The sequence below is a fragment of the Cynocephalus volans genome, chromosome 10 (assembly GCF_027409185.1).
Source record: "Cynocephalus volans isolate mCynVol1 chromosome 10, mCynVol1.pri, whole genome shotgun sequence".
Lineage (NCBI taxonomy): Eukaryota > Metazoa > Chordata > Mammalia > Dermoptera > Cynocephalidae > Cynocephalus > Cynocephalus volans.
The window spans coordinates 27,275,393-27,296,721 of NC_084469.1; the positions used below are offsets into that span (position 1 = coordinate 27,275,393).

The 21,329-nt window shown below is 36.0% G+C and overlaps 1 protein-coding gene and 1 non-coding gene across 3 annotated transcripts in view; both read left to right on the top strand.

Annotated features, from left to right (window-relative positions):
* NSRP1 (nuclear speckle splicing regulatory protein 1) overlaps positions 1–10,824 on the top strand; it is a 53,683-nt gene extending 42,859 nt beyond the window's left edge. For both annotated transcript variants that reach the window (XM_063111585.1, XM_063111586.1), the window contains exons 3-7: positions 2,283–2,339; positions 4,761–4,889; positions 5,876–6,083; positions 6,916–7,024; positions 9,353–10,824. In XM_063111585.1, coding sequence (XP_062967655.1) covers positions 2,283–2,339; positions 4,761–4,889; positions 5,876–6,083; positions 6,916–7,024; positions 9,353–10,412 — 1,563 coding nt within the window. In that variant the 3' untranslated portion in view covers positions 10,413–10,824. The remainder of the gene's footprint in view (positions 1–2,282; positions 2,340–4,760; positions 4,890–5,875; positions 6,084–6,915; positions 7,025–9,352) is intronic.
* Positions 10,825–16,732: 5,908 nt separating this feature from the next.
* Positions 16,733–16,794, top strand: LOC134389816 (U7 small nuclear RNA). The gene has a single exon (XR_010024782.1). It is a non-coding gene; the product is annotated as a U7 small nuclear RNA (small nuclear RNA).
* Positions 16,795–21,329: the final 4,535 nt, after the last annotated feature.

A 21,329-nucleotide genomic window follows, 5' to 3' on the forward strand; every position in this document is an offset into this window, starting at 1 on the left:
TCTTTCTTGCTTTTTCTAAGTAATAAAAATTTACTGAGAATTTTTGGCATGGTGGTTATCCTCTCCCGATCTTGAGGGAAGGAACAGCACTGTAGGAAATCACAGTGTCTCAACACTCCTGGCCACTACAGGAAAATTCCCTCAAAAAAGGGTTGGTCTTCAATCTTCCTTAATCCAAAAGAGGTTGGGAGGACACCTGCAGAGGGGACCATCATATGATACCCGGGGTGGGTTAGGTATGCTGGACCCCCTACCTGGTTCCTTAAAAGTGGAGGAGAAACAGATCCACATCCTCTCTGGGTGGAGTTCTTGGTTACCAGCTCTTTTCTTACCTTTGATGAGGTTGTCACTTCCCTGGGTGAAACTTTCATCTTGTAGGTTCAGCACAAGGTTATCTGTCAGCAGTGAGATAGATAAGACTCTGTGGTATAGCAATTGTCTGAGAGATGCTCTGGGCTGCCTGTATCTTGAAAAATTTGATGTAGCTGGGGTTCTTGCTCAGTGTTTTTCCAAGATGGGCAGGGCAGGGTAAGGGGGGGGTGTTAACACAAGACCAAGTCTCAAGTCTGTGGCCCCATCCTTACTACTCCCCCACTCCAGTCCTCTGGGCTCTTAGATCCATGGTTGTGCTCAGATGGCTCATGCCCAGCCCTGCTTGGATCCCCACTTGTGGGCCTCCCTGAAGGCTGCTGCTAGCAACTGGGGGCAGCAGTGGGTGTTCATTTCTTACTTGGAATTAAAGCTAATAGGAGGGCTGGCCAATTAGCTCAGCTGGTTAGAGCATGGTGTTATAACACCAAGGTCAAGGGTTTGAATCCCCACTGACCAACCGCAAAAAATAAAAGCTAATAGGAACCTATTAACTCTTAGACTAGGTTTAAAAAATTTAAACGTTGACCAAATATAGCTCCTCACCCACTAGATTGTAAACTTTTGTAGCATTTAACTAAGTGCTATACACATAGCAGATTCTTAGAACATGTTGCTGAATTAAGTTAAAAAAATTTTTTGCAAGGAACTACTGCTTCAGGTTTTTGAAAAGGCATTTCCCTGAGATTTTTATAAAGAACCTATTTTGAAATAGTGTGTTTTTGCCCTTTTAGTACAGTTTGAATGTTTGCATATGAACCTATTTATAAATTGAATTATTTTCTCCTTAAGATAAAGGCTCTTACAGGGAGTAATTTTTGTCTTTCTAATTTAAAGCTAATGATTATTTGTGATTTATAAAATAATATGTAGTAATATTTATAACATTTATTCTTTTGTTTTGTGAACTGGTCTTCAGACATAGAATAATTGCCTGCCTGCTAGTTTCGAAACTGATCAGTTAGTGACTGTATTGTGTGGTTTGGTCACATTCAACTTTAATCTTTAACAGGAAACATTTTTTTCTTAAGCATTATAACTATATTAGTTTTCTTAGCTGTAAGTGTTTACTTTTGCCCATGTAGTTACTACTCTCTACCTCTCTCTTGCGTTCTCTTAAATTTCTCTTCTTTTTGATTCAGGTCTGATGTTATATCTCTTTTGGAAAGGCTTTCTTGTTACGTTATACATTTAGTTGCCTTCTCTGCTGCAGCCTCCCACAGCCCTTTGTTTATCCCTTTATTATCTCTTCTTTCATTTATATTGTAATTGTGTCTTTAGTTATTTGTCTTGTTCAGACTCTTTATCTCTCAAGGGCAGAGGCTGTTCTTGCTGTTCCACCATCGTCAGGGCTTAGAACAATACCTGGTATGGAAGGTTTTTCAGTACAAATTTTTTGAATGATTTAAGCCACGGATAGTTTTTCCTGCCTTGAAGCCTTAAGCATGAACCTAGAGCTTGATGTACTATATTCAGTGGTGAATATTAAAATAATGTGTTTTTTGTTGCTGAGAACCATACCATTTTGGTGTTGGAAGGCACCTGAAATGTTGTCTAGTCTTCCCCATTTAACATACAAGTGTGCGTGTGCACACACACACACACGTGCACACACACAGCAAATTGAAATCCACAGAGACTCAATGACTTAGTGGTGAAGTTAGGACTAAAACCGTTTTTCCACATTTTTTCCTTTATCATTCTGTCTTCTCCTACACCTTAGTGTCTAATGATTTACAGTGAGAACTCATTTGTTTCCTAAAGTTTAGGGGAAAGACCTTGAAATTGTTAATTTAATTCCTAATATTATCTTTCCACTTTTAACTGTAAATAGGGAACCAGTTGCCAGCCAGAATACTGGAAAAGAAATTTTAAATTGATTTAAACAATGACAGCATTTTTCTGTTTTATAGACTTCTGTGAGTGAAAGCCTTCAGAGGGAAGCTGCTAAGAAGCAGGCCATGAAACAGGTAAGGTGGAAGTGAGAGAAATGCATTCACTGAAGTATTTCAGCTCACATATCACTTTTGGTATCAAAGTGCTGAGACTAAAACAGAGTAGGAGTGTATTGTGAAATAATTTTATCTTGACCTTTGTTTTCTAAAAATGTGTAAGAACATTTCTTGATCTGTATAGATTACAGATTGCCTGTATAAATTTTAAAGGAAAAACACAATGAAGAATTAGTTCTTTATTGCTGTGTTGTAGATTAAACCAGTTCTACTTTCAGATGACTCAGTCTGACAATGGATTGTTTGAAATATTATTAGTAAATTCTTGCTAGTGAGTTTCCTTGCCAAAAAAAAGGCTATGCACAAAGTGTAATTATTTGAAATTCATCTGCCCAGAAAGGGAAACATCAAAGGGTAAATAACTTTTTGGAATGGGTGCATATCTTTTTGTTTTTCAGTCCTTTCTCTTTTCTAAGATATATATATATATTTAAAGCTATTCATTTCCCTCTAAGCACTGCTGTAGCTGCATCTCAAAATTTTCTATAGGCAGTATTTTTGTTACTTCATTCAAAATATTTTAAAATTTCCATTACCATTTCCTGTTTGATCCATGTGTTATTTAGAAGTGTATAACTTAATTTCTAAGTATATGGAGGATTTTGGTTACCTCTTTGGTATTGATTTCTAATGAGATTGCCTTGTGTTCCAAGACCTTGCACTGTATTATTTTATGTCTTTAAAATGTGTTGAGGTTTACTATATGATCAAATATATATATATTTTTTTATATATTTGGTCATAGTTTTTATAAAACTATGGTTTATAGTTTTTATAAATATTCCCTCTGTGCTTGAAAAATGTTCTATATGTGTTCATTGGGATGGTTGTGTTAATCCATACATATTCATACTGATTTTTTATTCTATTAGTGAGAGACATATGTTAAAATCTCTCATTATGATTGTGGATTTGTCTGTTTTCTCTTAAGTTTCTGTTCAATTTTTGCTTTATATATTTTGAGACATAAATTAACAGTAACGTATCTACCAAAGTGCTCTGCTGTAGCTCTTGTTCCAGTATATACAAAGGCAGGTCATCTGTTTAAAACAGCCTTTACTCTCCCTTTTCCCTTGCTTTTTGTGATGGTGGTGGTTATTAGTTCTTAGATGTCTTGTTTCCCTCTTTGGGTTATTGAGACTGGTTTTAGGGAGGGAGCAGTGGTGCTAATTTGCTAGCTAGGCAAGAGAATCATTGGTTTTATAAATGTTGAGAAGTAAAAAATAATGTGAATTTCTTAATATTATAAACAGTGTTCCAGAAAAAAAAACTTTTTTTAGTTAGCATGTGCATCATTCCAGGGTCAAATGGTTGATGTGTAAAAATCTGAGACTATCAGGTATTCTTTTGAATAATTATAGTATCACTCTCACTTAAAAAGGATCCCTCTCGTGTTCCACATTGCATTAGGCATGTAGCAATTCAAGAAAAAGTTAAAATGTGTAGACTGTGTACCTCAGAAACTTACAAGATGGGACAAGGGGCTGAGATTTGTAAAACAAATAGAAAATAATAATATCAAATGTATTATTAAAAGTTAAAAATTGCAGTGTAGAATGTCCATCAGAGTTCAAAAGAAAGAGATCATTGGGGGTTGACATCTTCAGAGATGGCCTATTTAAGATGTAGAGATTGAGCTTTCCCTGAAACCCTCGACAAGATTTTGATGGACTGAAAGAAGAGGAAGAATATTTGAGATAGAAGAAACCTGATAAAGGCAGAAGACTTTATATGACTGAAATTGCAAAAATAGTTTAATTACAAAATATCCCCAATTTTCTATTTATAAAGTATTTCCTACTATTACCTATTTTAAAACTGAACATTTTATTTGGCAATTCAATTTACTAAAAATTATATGAATGTTTAATATATAATGTAGGCATCTCAAACCTAGGGTTAAATATTTCTTATTCATACTTTTGACCTTTGGACCACATACTTTGGATATGATTAATTATATTTATTTACAAATGAATATATGATAATTATAATAGCTAATGTTTATTGAACACTTATTCTTGTTGGGCTCTATCCTAAGTGTTTTAAGTTTATTAAGTCATTTGATGATCACAACAACTTGGACAGTAGATATAATTATTATCCTCACTTTTTTAGATGAGGAAAATTAAGAAACAAAAGGATTAAACAGACTTGACCAAAGTAACTTAGTAAGTGTAGAGCCAGGGTTCAAACCCAGCTAACCTGGATTTAGAATTTATATTCTATGTTTCTATCTAAAATGTGATCAATGCAATTTTTATGACTATATTTCCAATTTATGAACTTTATTAAAAAAATAAATATATACAGACTTTTTTGGTATCTATTGACTGGCTCATATTTTTGAAATACATTTAATTTTTTTTTTTTTTTAAGACCAAACTGGAAATCCAGAAGGCCCTTGCCCAAGACTCCACTGTGTATGAATATGACAGTATTTATGATGAAATGCAGAAAAAAAAGGAGGAAAGTAATCCCAAATTGCTTTTGGGAAAAGATCGAAAGGTTTGTAGCTGAAATACAAACTTTCTTTGACCTTGACCAACATTTTTTTAATCTTAATCTTATTTTAACATGAGGATGATCTGAGAAAAAGCTTTTAGGTATTTGAAGTGTGAAGAACTCTTGGTTCCAGATATTATACGTTTTATTTTAGGACCCAGGAAACCCTATATATAGTATCCTAACAGGAGCCAAGTGAATTATCTAATAGTTTTGTAAATTTTGTTTTTTGCTTTGCAACCTTTGCAAATAGTTTTTTGAAATTTTTTTTAGAATTTCTTTGTACCAAATTGTATCCTTTCTGTACCTCATGATTGTTCATGATTGTTCATGTTTTATCATCTTCTCGTTTTTTATTGCTTCCTGGCTCGTAACTGAATCATATGCCTACACATATTATGGTTGTATTTTCAGTTTGAAAAAAATTTAGTGGGGGGCAGGGATCGAAATAAGTTCAAATTTTCTATCACTCTGTTCTTTCACAAGCACAGACTGATTTTTTTAAATTTTTTATTTATTTTAATCAAATGAAGCAGTGGGAATGGTCTGATTTTTAAGGATCTTCACATCTTACAGTATCTACTAGTAAAGTGATGGTATAAAATTATATTAAAGCAACTACATTAATCATATTTCCACTCAATGTAAAAAAACTAGTAGGAACTTTTCTGATTCATTTATTTGTTGAATTAAGAGAATACCAGTAAAAAGAGTGAGAAAAACACTGGGAAATTTTTTAAAATTTAGGTTGAAGTTATTTAAAAATGTCAAGTAGCATTATAAATAATTTCTATCTCTGCTACACTTAAATTTTTATTGAAAACAATTTCAATAGTAACATTGCTAGTAAATTTATATTGAATTTTAGGAAGACAATCCTATTCGGACTAGCCATTTCTGTCTTAATGAATTCATGATAAAAATTATAACAGAATATTAACAATTATTATTTTCACCTCTTTCCTAAATAATCTTAATTTTTTCCTTAGCCCAAGTATATTCACAACCTACTAAAAGCTGTTGAGATAAGAAAAAAGGAACAGGAAAAAAGAATGGAAAAGAAAATACAGAGAGAACGAGAAATGGAAAAGGGAGAATTTGATGATAAAGAGGCATTTGTGACATCTGCTTATAAGAAAAAACTTCAAGAGAGAGCTGAAGAGGAAGAAAGAGAAAAGAGGGCTGCTGCTCTAGAAGGTAAAATGGAAGACAGGTAAAGGTAGAAGGAAACAGCAGCAGAATCCCTGCTTTGTGGTTAGCTGTTTGCTACATCACTGAACCTTTGGGTTCACTTAGTTCTTATTTTGTTACTTAAACCTATGATCATGACAAGTCATTGCCTTAGAACATGTTTCCAAATATAAAAACACTTATTACAAAGTATAACACCATCACATTTGTTATAAACAATGTAAATATAACTTTAAACCCTACCTATATTTTTTGGGATGAGAAAATCTAGTGAAACACCACTCAAGGAGCATTAATTGGGCAGTTAGAAAAAGAATAACAATAATTGAGGAAAGAATAATGATGTGCAGGGGCTAAAGAACATCTTAGTGCTTTAGTGCTTTGTACTCATCGTTATTTCTCAAGATCTAAGTTTAATTTACTTATCAGGTGCTTATCAATTTTTAAGTGGAAGAAAACCAAATCTATAAGATTCTGTCTGAGCATGTTCTGTGTGTTCATCTAGCATCTGAGCACCTGTCAGCAAACTTTCTGTAAAGGATCAGATAATAAATATTTTAGGCTTTTCATACATATGATCTCTGTTGTAACTACTCAACTCTGCTTATGTAGTACAAAATCAGCCGTGGACAATACTCGTACATAAATAAATGAGCAGGGCTGTGTTCCAGTAAAAAATTATTTACAAAAACAGGTAGCAGGCTACATTTGGCCTGTAGGCTATGCTTTGCTGATCTGGGGGATAGTTTGCACACTGTGTTATGTACTGTATGCCTGTAAAACATAGTTGCGCTGTGCTTTGTTGAATATATTCCCACTTTTGCTTTCCCTCTCTTAGCACGTTTGGATGTAACCAAGCAGAAAGATCTCAGTGGATTTTACAGGCATCTGTTAAATCAAGCAGTTGGTGAAGAAGAAGTACCTAAATGCAGCTTTCGTGAAGCCAGGTGAGAGGTGGCATGTGAAATGATTAGGAGAAAGACACTGTTAATAATCTGTGATCGTGGGGTCATTTTAACTCTCTGAAAGATGCAGGATTCCAGCATTACATGTTGTGTTGTCAGCCACCCTCACTTAATTGAATAAATGGCTAGGAATTTGCAGTTTCTTCATTCAAAAATCTGCAGATTTAGTTCAAGATCATTTTTATTCTGCAGTTCACAAAATTGTTACAGCTTCCATAAAACATTCTCAGTGATTGAGTTTCGTATTTCTGTAAATCCAAAGACTTAAAACATTTAAAGTACAAAATATCTGAATATCTAAGTGCTTTATGGGTCTTATATTTGACCTTCAAGAGGGAGCAAAACCAGATTATGGTCTTATTATTACTATTATTATTTTTTTTTTAATTGAAAGTATAGGTAGGTATCCCTCATGGCCCTGGTGCCTTAGATTGAGTGCTGCCAGAATTAAGGAGAAATTTGGAAAGAATCGGGTGTTCTACAATGTAATCCTACATACATGTTTAGATAGTATATAAAAAGGAAAGTGCTTTATTTTCATTAGTAGGACCCAACCTCCATAAAATGCAAGATTTACATATTAGGGGCTAGAACTGCACTCTTCACCACATAGCCACTTGTCATATGTGACTATTTAATTAAAAATAAATAAAATCTAAAATTTTAGTTACAGGGGATAATTGGGTGGGGGACACAGGGTACAATCACAATTTGTGGTAACGGGCATGCTGCCAGTATGGATCTGGCCTTCACATCTTGACATGAGGGGTGACAGTCAGTTTTGTATCATGAATATTCATAACCAATAAAAATAAATAAATAAAATTTTAGTCACAATGGCCACATTTCAAGTACTCAGTTGCCATATTTGGCCAGTGACTGCCATACTGAACAGCTCAAATTACAGACATTACCCTTTCTACAGACATTTCTATTAAACAATACTGTCGAGAAAGTAAGCGATTGGAAGCTTTTTGAGTAAGGTTGTAAGGTATTATAGGAATGGCGAAATGGTTATGCCATAACATATAGCTGAAGATAAAAGGGAGAATTTGTTCTAAACCTGTATCTAAGCAAACTTTTTTTTGAACAGAAACACTGATTAGGAGATCTGAGTCTGTATTCCTGGGGAAAGAGGAGAAGTAAGAGAATGGAACTAAGGGTGAGGAGAGGGAATTAGGTTTATGCCCCACTCCCTAAACTGCTAGGTTTTGATTACAAAATTGACAAAAAGTATGAGTTAAGTATATTTGAAGGTTAAGCTTTTGGATGGAAATTATAATACATTATGACTTTCTGTTCGAGTTACATCTGGAATAGTTATGACACCAACCGTGAAACCATGTCATTTATATAATTGTACTTCCCAGAGTCTAATAATCAAATTCATAATGATCAGTGGGTCCTTTAGCCAAGATGGAACTGTGGACAATTCCTAGAAAACCAAAGTAGTGTGCTCTAAGAATGGATGTATGAGTAATGTAAGTAAATAAAGCATACTTATCACCTGGAAAAATGTAGATGATATAAATAATTTTAATGCTGTTGATTCTAACAGCTGGACAGATTCATATATTTCCATTTTGTTGCAATAAGTGCCAAGGAGTATATCAGGATGCTGGTGCATGAGAGATGAATTAGTAATATTTGGAATTAGATTTCTCACTATTTTGCTGTGAAAAAAATTATCTTCATGTATTTCTAGGACTATTTTTGTAATTTTTTTAAAAGGAAGAAAATCCAGCACAGTCACAATTTGAACTTCATGTTGTGCAAAAAGAACTTAGATCCAGAATATAATTCTTTGTCTAGGCTTAGCAAAAAATGAAGACCTTGCACAGACCCCTGCCTGAAGGTCCTAGTGGTCCAGTAGAGAGGGGCAGATTTTATTTCAGTTCTGCAAATATTGAAAATACTCTGAATGCGTTGAAAACACTAGTTTGCAGATATTTACAAGGTAATATATATACAGCACCTTTTTGCATTTGGCTAATCAGACAGTGTATATAATTTTAGTTTTATTAATTCAAGTATTGAGAAAAATTATATGGGGCCGGCCCCGTGGCGCACTCGGGTGAGTGCGGCGCTGGGAGCGCAGCAGTGCTCCCACCATGGGTTGGATCCTATATAAGGATGGCTGGTGCGCTCACTGGCTGAGCGCGGTGTGGCTGGTCACAAAAAGAAAAAAAAAAAAAGAAAAAAAAAATTATATGAACATTTCATTTGCTTACTACCATTGATAATGTGGCATTTGGTGTTTGTTATTTTTTTATTTCTTTTATTTTTATTTTGCTTATTATTTTTGTAAAGGTCTGTGATAAAGGAAGAGAAATCAAGGAGTTGCTTCAATGAAGTAAGTTCAGAGGACAGAATACCACAGGAGAAATGCGTTTTCCATACTGGTGTGAAAGTAGAGGAAAATCTAGATGCAGACAGTGACTTGGATGCTAAGAGCAGTGAGGATGACAAAATGGAAGAAAATAAAGTGAACTGCAGAAGGGAAAAGGCCATGGAAACCTCTGAGAATGATGCCAAGCATCATAGGAATCAAACCCACTCAAGGTCATCTAGTGAAGAAAGAGGGCATGGTGTCAAACACCACACAAAAAGTTCCAAGTCAAGTAGACATGAGAAAAGAGAAGGTCAGCACCAAGGGAGTCAGTCGAGAGACCAAGAGAACTATTACACTGACCATGATTATCGAAAAGAAAAGAAGAATCCTCATAGGCACAGAGAGGCCAGTCATAGAGATTTCCACTGGAAGAGGCATGAACAAGATAAACTGAGGGGAAGAGACCAAAGAGAAGGAAATGACAGAGAATGGAAAAGAGAGAAAGACAGGGAGAGAGATTTCCCAAGAGAACAAGAAAGAGATAGACAACAAAGTGATCGTGACCGACACAGTGAGAAAGGAGAAGAGAAGGAAGAGAAAAGCAAAGAAAAGGAAGAACATGTGAAAGTAAGGAAGGAAAGAAATGAAAATAATGATAAATACAGAGATAAGGAAAAACAAGAAGTAAGTGTTCAATCTTCAGAAAGAAGTCAAGACAGAAAGGAAAGCAGCCCAAATTCTAGGACAAAGGGTAGGTTTCTTGACCAAGAAAGATCCAACAAAATGAGAAACATGGAAAAGGACAGGGAAAGAAACCAAGAGAAACCCTCTAGTTCTGAAACATCACTGGGAACAAAACACAAACTCACAGAGGAAAGGCGAGAGAAAGTGAAAGAACAAGAGAGACCACCTGAGGCAGTGAGCAAGTTTGCGAAGCGGAACAATGAAGAAACTGTAATGTTTGCTAGAGACAGGTACTTGGCCAGGCAAATGGCGCGGGTTAATGCAAAGACCTATATTGAGAAAGAAGATGATTGATGGCTGCCCAATAGAAAGATCTGTGGCAGCACAGAAAATTGTAACTCCTGGACACTTCCTGTGTGAAAGCGTAGAGGAAAGGAGGGTGTTAACAGTGGTTGAGAGGATATTTTAAAATATATTTTCAAAATTCACTTTTGGCTTAGGTTGAAATCAAAAGTAAGTCCTTTTTTCTTGAATAAACATATAATATTTACTTATCCATACTACATTTTTGGTGGGATTAAAGAACTAAGAGTGTGCTAAATTCCTGTAGATAATGAGGAAAATTGACTCCACTACAACCATTAAAAACTAATTTAAACAACTCTCCTAATATGTTGGTATTGTTGCAGAATCTGTTTTATTTTATAAATAATGTATTTCAGGTAAAAATATGTTGATTTGAACAATAAAGTAGAATATTGTTATACTTTATGTCCTGAAATTTCTGTTAAAGTGTAAAATGTGGACCATAGATCTTGTCTAAATAACTTTAACCTACAGCATACTTGGCTTAAATGAAAGTAAAAAGTGATATGCCTGTACATTTAATTCATGCATGCTTTTATTTTATTTTAAAAGTAATTTCACTTATTTATGTTACAATTCTTTTTAGTAAAAATTAATCTGTAATTGTGGAACCTTGGCAAGTTAGTAAATTGGTTACATACGTAAATCAGTTTTCGCCAAGGGTGAAAAGATGGAGATATTTAGCTTAAGCGAAATTAGCTAAAGTCAGGTGGCTTATTTCTGAACATGTCTTGTTCTATATACTCTAAAAAAGATAATGCAGCATTTTATAAGTGCCATTTATGTATCAAAATAAAACGAAAATTTCTGTAGTAAGCCTTTGAAACTTACCATTTGAAATTTTACATTGTAAATGATTTATTGATGAGGAAAGGATAAATGTTATGGGGAAAATAGTTCTAACAGGTCTTCCCATTAAGAAAGTGCTGTTCATATCTCCAATGATACTTACTTTGTCATAAAGGGTTACCACATTTTCTTATTTTTAGAAGGATAAACTTAGTTTAATAAGAATATCAACTTCTAAATGAAAAGCATTGTATATTAAGGGTTAGACTTAGCATTCATAAATCATTTTATTATACTTTTAAAACCAGAAAGGAAAAATAACAAGCCAATGCCTGGATCTCTGACAGATTAAATATCAGTTATATCCTAATACTTTAAAGTACATCAGTAACAAACCCTAAAAAGTACTGACTTACATAGGGTAAGTTAGGGTGTGATCGTGGAAGACAATGTGTGGCAGACAAAAAAATCTTCAACTTTCGTAGAGAATATGGTTCCTTTGTTAGGATTGTTTTATTACTAGAGCCACGCATTAGATTAATTTCGTCATGGTGTGTAAGATAGTCTGGAAGGAAGAGACTGGTGTCAGATCTGGTAAGAAACTGTCAATTTCCCTCTCCTAGTAGTTAAGAGACTTTCACACAGCAGCTTCAGTACTTTAGATAGGAAAAGCTACAGGTTACTTTTATTAATCTACCTTTGATATAGATCAGTGAGAAACTGCAAATTAAGGGTTTTCTTCTATTTCCTTCCCCACATATACAGGTGTTGTTTTGTCTCTCTGGCATTTATTCCCCCCTTTTCTGGTAACAGCATCATGGGTAACAGCACCCTTCGCAACTTAGTCCAGGGGTTGAAGTGGAGGCAGAATAACCTCCAGGAAGGATATGTGACTCAAGCAAGGCGTATTCTGGGTATATTGTCGGTATTTACAGAAAGAAATGTTTTCCACTAGTATTGCTGACTGTGAAGATGAGGTAAGTCTGGAGTTGTGTGGAAAAGTGCCTGACTGCCTGACAGAATAAAGCATACACAAAAGAAAGTAGAAATGAGATGGAGAGAAAGACCAAGGCCTGATGATTGCTTTTGAATCTCTGGCTCTAATGTGGCTTTTTTTTCCCCCCCCCCCCAAAGATAGTAAACCAATACTTTACCATTTTCTCTTAGGCTAGTTTAAATAGGATTTCTGCCATGGCAACCAAAAAAGCCCTATCCGATACAAGGTTCCACTTAATGACAGCTCCATGTCAAAAATTATCAGAACACTCTTAAACTTTTTTATTGTAGTATGACATTCATAGAGAAAAGTACACATAAAAATGCAATTTAGTGGAGTTTCAGAGAGTGAGCAAACCTTATTCAAAAAGAGAACATTACGTATGCATCAAAGAAGCTCTTCTCAAGCCCCTTCCTAGCCTACTTTCCCTCTCTTAACACTGTGGATTAGTTTTGTGTGTTTTCTAGGTTCTTTAGTATTTATCAGTCCTCCTATTGATGAACATTGGGTTATTTTCTGTTTCGTGTTATGAATAATGCTTCTAGGAATATTCTTGTACTTGTCTTCTAGTACATGTGAGGGTACTTCAAAAAGTTTGTGGAAAAATAGAATTAAAAACGTTTAAAAAAGACAGTATATTTAGATGAAAGTAACTAAAGGAGAGTGCTGGAGCACATAAAGGGTTAGCAGAAACACTAACAAGCACAGTAACTTAGGATAGTCATATAAAGAACAGAAGGAAACATAGCCTCCACTGCCCCATCTCCCAGACAGGAGCAGCAGGGAACCAGGAGGAACTTCTCCATGTGGGGAATGTGTAAGTGAGAGGACCCCAGCAGCCCTTATCAACACCTTGGACACCTACCTACTTCACTACTGTGACTATGGCAGTCCTCACAGGCACTACACACAGCTGAGGAGCTGCCTAGATTCCAGACAGCTGTGCTTCCCCAGAGGCGCTGACACCGCCCTGCCTTCTGGCTCATGCTACTACTTCCACATCTTGGAACTGCTGCTGAAAGCTATCTTACCCCAGGGGTTAGTGATGCCCTTTATTCCCCACGACTCAGCTACCTTTAAACTGACACCCAAGCTGAGCTTAGAGCAGCTGTTACATCCTACCATGAGAGACCAGGCAGTGGTGGAACTACGCTTCCCGTCCCTCCCTGTTGCAGAAGTGCCCCTTCTCCTCAGGCTGGAACTAAAGCTACAAAGCTGCACACGCCCTCAAGGAGAATCCTTAGCCCTCCCCATTTTGATTGTGCTTCACTACCTGGAGAATTGCTGTCTTGGCTGAAAAGCTAGTTAGCCAAGAAGCTGCTTGGCTGAGCTGAGCATCTGTGCATCCCAGCACTGAGCTGACAGTACCTCTTATCCCAGGGAAACAAAGCAGTGGCTGAGCCCAGATACCCTGTCCTAAGGGCTGAACAATTCTAGTTCTGAGCTCACTTGGAGCTGAACTGTTCCCCCTAGAAAACGAGCTGCTGAGAGACCCCCTTCCTCCAGGAAGTGACATCAGTGCTGTGCTGCTCCCTGCTCCCCAAAGCCCAGACAACAGCTTCACCTTGCTCTTCTGGGTTCTTGCTGCTGCTGCACCTGGACTCACAAAGTCTGAGATATTGCCAAGTCCCAAAATTCCAAGTCACCACTACAAGGTACCTCACCTCATGGGAACCTAGAGACAACTGAACCCCATTTGCTCTGGTTCCCAAATTGCATCTTACTCTGCTCACCAGGCCCAAACCTCCAGAGCACTCCTTTTCCCCAAGAGTTGGGCCATTTCTCTGCTCAGCTCCCCAGGGTCAGAATCACAGCTATAACCTGGCCCACAGAGCCTGAACTACCAGGGTGGCCTCAGCCACAGATCCTGGTGGTGTGGGCAAATGACATCAACCCTGCCACAGAGAGTGAACCTGCATGCCAAGACCTAGGTGCCACAATAGGTTCATGAGACAATGAGCCTGAGATCCCAGCTCTACAGTCACTCTAAGCACCTGCACCTGGAACTGATCACCACTGCACTTTATAGGTCAGGTCATATCCAATACCATGAGGAATCCCCTTGGCAAAGTTGCCTCATTGTGGGGAAAATGAGAGTGTGAGGGCCCCAAAAGCCCTTGCTACCAAAGACCTGAACAATCTGCACCGCTGCTGATGCCAGAAACTTCGACAGTGTAGGACACTGAGGCACCCACAGTTAGTGATGTTGATTGCAGCTGAAGAGCCTGGTCCAAGACTAAACCACTGCATCTATGCAGAAACAGTCACCACACCCTGTTCAACCATCACACAAGACCCAACTGTGGGTGAAAGACTATCTATGAAAGCCACTATAAAGTTTGAAAGAGGCAGCTGTTTCACCAGATGCACAGACATCAATGCAGGGATACAAGAAACATGAGAAAAGCAAGAAAATATGACACCACCAAAGGAAAACAATTACATGCCAGTCACAGATCCCAAATAAAAGGAAATCAATGAACTGCCACAAAAAGAATTCAAAATCATGATCTTAAGAAAACTCAACCATGTCCGGTTAGCTCAGTTGGTTAGTGTGTGGTATTGATAACACCACAGTCTTAAGGTTCAGTCCCTGTATATTGGCCAGCAAATAAATAAATAAATAAAAATAGAAAAAGAAAACAATGAGATGTAAGAGAATACAGATGGACAATTCAATGAAGTTGGTAAAACAATTCATGGTATGAATGAGAAATTTAACAAAGATGTAGAAACCATCAAAAAGAACCAAACAAATCCTGCAGATGAAGAATTAAATGAATTAAATAAAAAATACAATAGCTTCAAGAGCAGACTATAGCAAGCAGAAGAAAAATCTCTGAAAATGAATATAGGTCATTTGAAATTACCCAATCAGAGCAAAAAAAAAAAAAAGTTTTAACAAACAAAAGCCTACAGGAACTATGGGACACCTTTAAGCAAGCAAATATTCAAATTATGGGTGTTCCCGAAGAAAAAGAAAAAGTCATCAAAAATCTATTCAATGAAATAATAGCTGGAAACTTCCCAAGGCTTGGGAAAGGTGTGGACATACACATCCAGGAAGCTCAAAGTTCCCCAAACAGGTTCAACCATAAAAGGTCTTCTCCAAGGCACAGTATAGTCAAATGTCAAAAGTAAAAGATAAAGAGAATTTTAAAATCAGCCAGAGAAAAGCATCAAGTCACATATAAGGGAATTCCCATTAGACCAACAGATATCTCAGCAGAAACCTTACAGGGCAGGAGACAATGGGATGATATATTCAAGGTGCTGAAAGAAAAAAATAGCCAGGCAAAAATACTATATCCAACAAAACTGTTCTTCACAAATGAAGGAGAAATAAAGCCTTTCACAGGTGGCAAAAATGGAGGGAATTTATCAGCAGTAGACCAGCCTTACAAGAAATGCTCAAAGGAGTCCTACATTTGGAAGCAAAAGGAAGATAACCACCATCAAGGAAACACATGAAAGAATAACATTACTGATAAAGCAGGTACACAAATGGAAAAAGAAAAAGGAATCAAACCTTATCACTACAGAAAAACACCAAACTACAATAGTAAACAATAAGAGAAGAAAGGAACAAAAGATGTACAAAACAACCATAAAAATATGAGCAAAATGGCAGGAGTAAGTCCACCTATGAATAATAACCTTGAATTTAAATGGACTAAATTCCCTAATTAAAAGATATAGATTGCCTGAATGGATAAAAAAACAAGATCCAACTATATGCTGCCTTCAAGAAACTCACTTCACCTGTAAAGAAACACATAGACTGAAAGTGAAGAGATGGAAAAACATATTCCATGCAACTGGAAACTGAAAGCAAGCAGGAATAGCTATACTTATATCAGGTGAAACAGACTTTAAGTCAAAAAGTATAAAAAGAGACAAAGAAGGTTATTATATAATGTTAAAGGGGTGAATTCAGCAAAAGGACATGTAAATATATATGCACCCAACATTGGATCACCCAGTTATATAAAGCAAATATTATTAGATGTAAAGGAAGAGATAAATCCCAATACTAGCTGGGGACATCAACACCCCACTCTCAGCATTGGACAGATTATCTAGACAAGAAATCAATAAAGAAACATTGGATTTAAACTGCATTATAGACAGAATGGACCTGAGACATTAACAGAACATTTCATCAAACAGCTGCTGAATATACATTTTTCTCATCAGCACACAGCACATTCTCCAGAATTGGCCATCTATTAGCCACGAAATCTCAACAAATTAAAAAAATCAAATCATATCTAGTATCTTCTCAGACCACAGTGAAATAAAACTAGAAATCAGTAGCAAGAGAAACTCTCAAAACTGTACAAATGCATGGAGACTAAACAACATGCTCCTGAATGACCAATGGGTCAAAGAAGAAATTAAAACATTTCTTGAAACAAATGAAAACAGAAACACAACATACCAAAACCTATGGAATACAGCTAAAGCAGTACTAAGAGGGAAGTTTATAGCAATAAATGCCTACATCAAAACAGAAGATTTCAAGTATTATAGTACTTTTAAAATTTGTCTAGCAGGTTTTCTAGTCTTTACTGGAAGACCCTCTTCATAAAGAAAAAAAAGGTAGAAAGATTTCAAATTTACAACCTAACAATGTATCTTAAGGAACTAGAAGAGCAAAAACAAACCAAACCAAAAATTAGGAGAGGGAAAAAGAATAAAGAGAAGAGAAGAAACAAATTGGACACCAAAAAGCAATACACAAGATCAACAAATCAAATCTTTGTTTTTTGAAAAGGTAATAAAAATGGATAAGCCATTAGCTAGACTAATGAAGAAAAAGAAAATCAGAAACGAAAAAGGAAACATTACAACTGATAGTACAGAGATACAAAGGATCATTAGTGATTATTATGAAAAACTATATGCAAACAAATTGGAAAACAGAGGAAGTGGGTAAATTCCTGGACACATTCAATCTACCAAGAGTGAACCAAGAAGATATAGAAAACCTGAGCAGACCTATTACAAGTAATGAGATTGAATCAGTAATAAAAAGTTCCCCTTAAGAAAAGCCCAGGACTGCATGGCTTCACTGCCAATTTCTACCACACATTTAAGAAAGAATTAATACTAATTCTTCTCAAACTCTTCAAAAAATTGAAGAGGAGGGAACTCTTCCAAACTTATTCTACAAGGCCAGCATTACTCTGATACCAAAACCAGACAAGGACACAACATAAAAAGAAAACTACAGGCCACTATCCCTGATGAATATCGATGCAAAAATCTTCAACAAAATACTAGCAAACTGAATCCAGCAGCATATTAAAAAGAACATTCACCGTGATCAAATGGGATTTATCCCTAGGATGCAAGTTTGGTTCAACACACACAAATCAATGAATGTGATACATAACATCAATAGAATGAAGGACAAAAACCATGTGATCATCTCAATGCAGAAAAAAAGCATTTGATAAAATTCAGCATCCCTTCATGATAAAAACCCTCAACAAATTATGCATAGGAGGAACAAAACACAGAACCATAAAGGCCATATATTATAAGCTGACAGCTAATATCATACTGAGTGGGAAAAAGCTGAAAGTTTTTCCTCTGAGAACTGAACAAGACAAGTATGCCTACTCTTTCCACTCTTAGTCAACATAGTACTGGAAGTCCTAGCTAGAGCAATTAGGCAAGAGAAAGAAATACAGGGCATCCAAACTGGAAAAGAGGAAGTCAAATTGTCCCTATTTTCAAATGACATGATCTCATACATAGAAAAACCTAAAGATTCTACCAAAAAAACTCTTAGAACTCATAATCAAATTCAGTAAAGTTGCATGAAGTAATTTCAACATACAAAAACCAGTAGCGTTTCTATACACCAATAACAAGCAATATAAAAAAGAAATCAAGAAAGCAATCCCATTTATAGTAGCTACCAAGAAAATAAAATATCTCAGGAATTAATTTAACCAACGACACAAAAGACCCAGAAACAAAGTCATGTATTTACAGCCAACTTATTTTTGACAAAGGCACCAAGACTATTCATTGGGGAAATGACAGTCTCTTCCATAAATGGTTCTGGGAAAACTGGGTATCCATATGCAGAAGAATGAAACTATACCCCTATCTCTTACAATATAGAAAAGTCAATTCAAAATGGCTTAAAAACTTAAATGTAAGACCCGAACCACGAAACTACCAGAAGAAAATATAGGGGGAATGCTTCAGCACATTAGGCTGGACAAAAACTTTATGAGGAGGACCTTGAAAGCACAGGCAGCAAAAGCAAAACTGGACAAATGGGATTATATCAAACTAAGAAGCTTCTGCACAGCAAAGGAAACAAGAAATAAGTGAAGAGGCAACCTGCAGAATGGGAGAAAATATTTGCAAGCTATGCATCCAACAAGGGACTAATATCCAGAATATACAAGGAACTCAAACAACTCAATAGCAAGAAAACACATAATCTGATACCCAAAATGGGCAAATGAGCTAAATGAACATATCTTAACAGACATGCAAATGGCCAACAGGTATCTGAAAAAATGCTCAACATCACTAATCATCAGGGAAATGCAAACCGAAACCACAATGAGATATCATCTCAGTACAATTAGAATGGCTATTATCAAAAAGACAGAAAATAACAAATGCTTGTAAGGATGCAGAGAAAGGGGAACTCTTATACAGTGTTGGTAGGAATGTAAATTAGTACAACCATTATGAAAAACAGACTGGAGATTCCTTTAAAAAAACTACTAAAAATCGAACTGCCATATTACCCAGCAATCCCACTACTGGGTATATATCCAAAGGAAAGGAAACTAATATATTGAAGAGATATTTGCACTCCTGTTTATTGCAGTACTAGCCACAGTAGCCAAGATACAGAATCAACATGTGTCAGTCAACAGATGAATGGATAAAGAAAATGTTGTATATATAAAGAATGGAATACTACTGTATAAAAAAAATAATGAAATCCTGTCATTTGCAGCAAGCAACCTAGATGGACTTGGAGGACATTATGTTAAGTGAAGAAAGCCAGAAACAGAAAGAGAAATACTGCATGTTCTCACTCATATGTGGAAGCCAAGAAAGTTTATCACATAGAAGTAGAGAGCAGAACGGCAGTTACCAGCGGCTGGAAAGGATAAGGGGAGGGTGAATAGTGAGAGGTTGGTTAGCTGATACAAAAGTACAGCTAGACAGGAGGACTAATATTTAGCGTTCTACAGCATTGTAAGGTGACTATAATTAACAACAATTTATTGTGTGGTTCCGATTCGCTAGAAGAGAGAATTTTGAGTGTTTCCAATACAAAACATTGATAAATGTTTGAGGTAATGAAAACACACAAACACACACAAAACAGTGGTTCCTAGGATTTCAGGGGATGAGGCAGGGGGAGAGGGAGAAATGAATAGGTGGAGCACAGAGGACTTTTACAGCAGCAAAACTATTCTGTATGATACTGTAATGGTTAATACATTACGTGCATTAGGCAAAACCCATAGAACTGTACAGTACAAGGAGGGAACCCTAATATAAATTAATACTAATATATCAGTATTGACTCAAAATTGTACCAAATCTACCACACTAATGTAACATGTCAATAAGAAGAACTTTATATGTGGGTGGGAGGAGGGTAAGAGAACTATCTGTACTTTTTGCTTAATTTCTTTTTTTTTTTCTTAGCAGCTCGTCATCAATTCTCTTTAAAACTAAAACTGCTATGAAACTAAAAAAAAAAAAAAGATAATACAAATATTTCCATGGACATTTTGAAGTACTCTTGTACATATACATGTTTTGGGTGGGTAGTTCCTAGGAATGGAATTGCTGATTTGTAGGGTATGGATCTATTTAGCTTTAGTAGATACCACCAATCAGCTTTCCAAAACAGTTATACTAAAATGCATTCCCTCTATCGATGTATGAGGGTTCCAGTTGCACCACATTTTGCTTGCACTTGGTGTTTGTCTTTTCTCTTTTTCTCTTCTAATTTTAGCCATTCTGGTGGGTGTGATGGCATCTCATGGTTTTATTTTGTGGTTCCCTGATGAATCTCTTATATATTTACTAGCATTTGGATAGCTCCTTTTTGAATAGTCTCTTCCCCCACACAGAGCAAGAGTTCTTTGATAATATATTATTTGGACCAGTATGAATAAGAGATTCATTAAATTTATTGCTAGATATTTTGTGTTATTTTAAACATATGAGGTCCAAAATGTACTTAAAAAGAAATTCTATGAGTTGGTAAACAGCTGTTCCTCTGACTCAATTCTCAGTAAGACATGAATGACTCAAAATATCTTTCTCTTCCATCCCCTTGTTTACCCTTATCCAGTTATACCAAATAGATAGAGCTGTTTCACTCTAACCATGCCTTCACACATACTGGATGCTTTGCCTGGAATGCCATGTTTCTGCCTAACTTCTTAGTTTTAAAACTGAGCTGAAGTTTCATTGCCTCCAGAAAGCCACTCTTAATACCACTCTTTGTTTCAGCAACACCTCTGTTTCTTTGCATTCTGTGCTTAATACTGTCACAGCATTCTAGTATGATGATTGTACGTCAATTGTTTGAGGATAGTCATTTGCTTTTTTTTTTTTTTTTTTTTTTTTGGTGGCTGGCTGGTACAGGGATCGAACTCTGGATGCTGGTGTTAGCAGCACCACACTCTAACCAACTGAGCTAACCATCCAGCCCCTTATTCAACTTTGTATGCCCAGTGCTCACAATAGAGATGGCATGAGTGAAGGTTTAGAAAAGTTTTTACTTCATTGTTTTAATCCATTTATCTTAATGTCTATCAAGTATTTCTCAAAATCAGAATTTTAAAACTGGAATGACGTTAGATATCATCTAACGTAACCCCTGCAATTTAAAATGTTTGTATGGGACTATGATATGTTTAAGAGGTGAGACTTGGGAGTCTTAGGTCCACCACTTACTAGCTGCATAACCTAACCTTGGGAAAATTATTAAATTTCTCTGAGATTTAGTTTCCACATGTGTAAAATGGGGATAATTAAAGTACCTCTTTCATAACATTGGAATGAAGATTACTTGAAATCATGCATGTAATGCTGTGCCTGACATTGGTAAG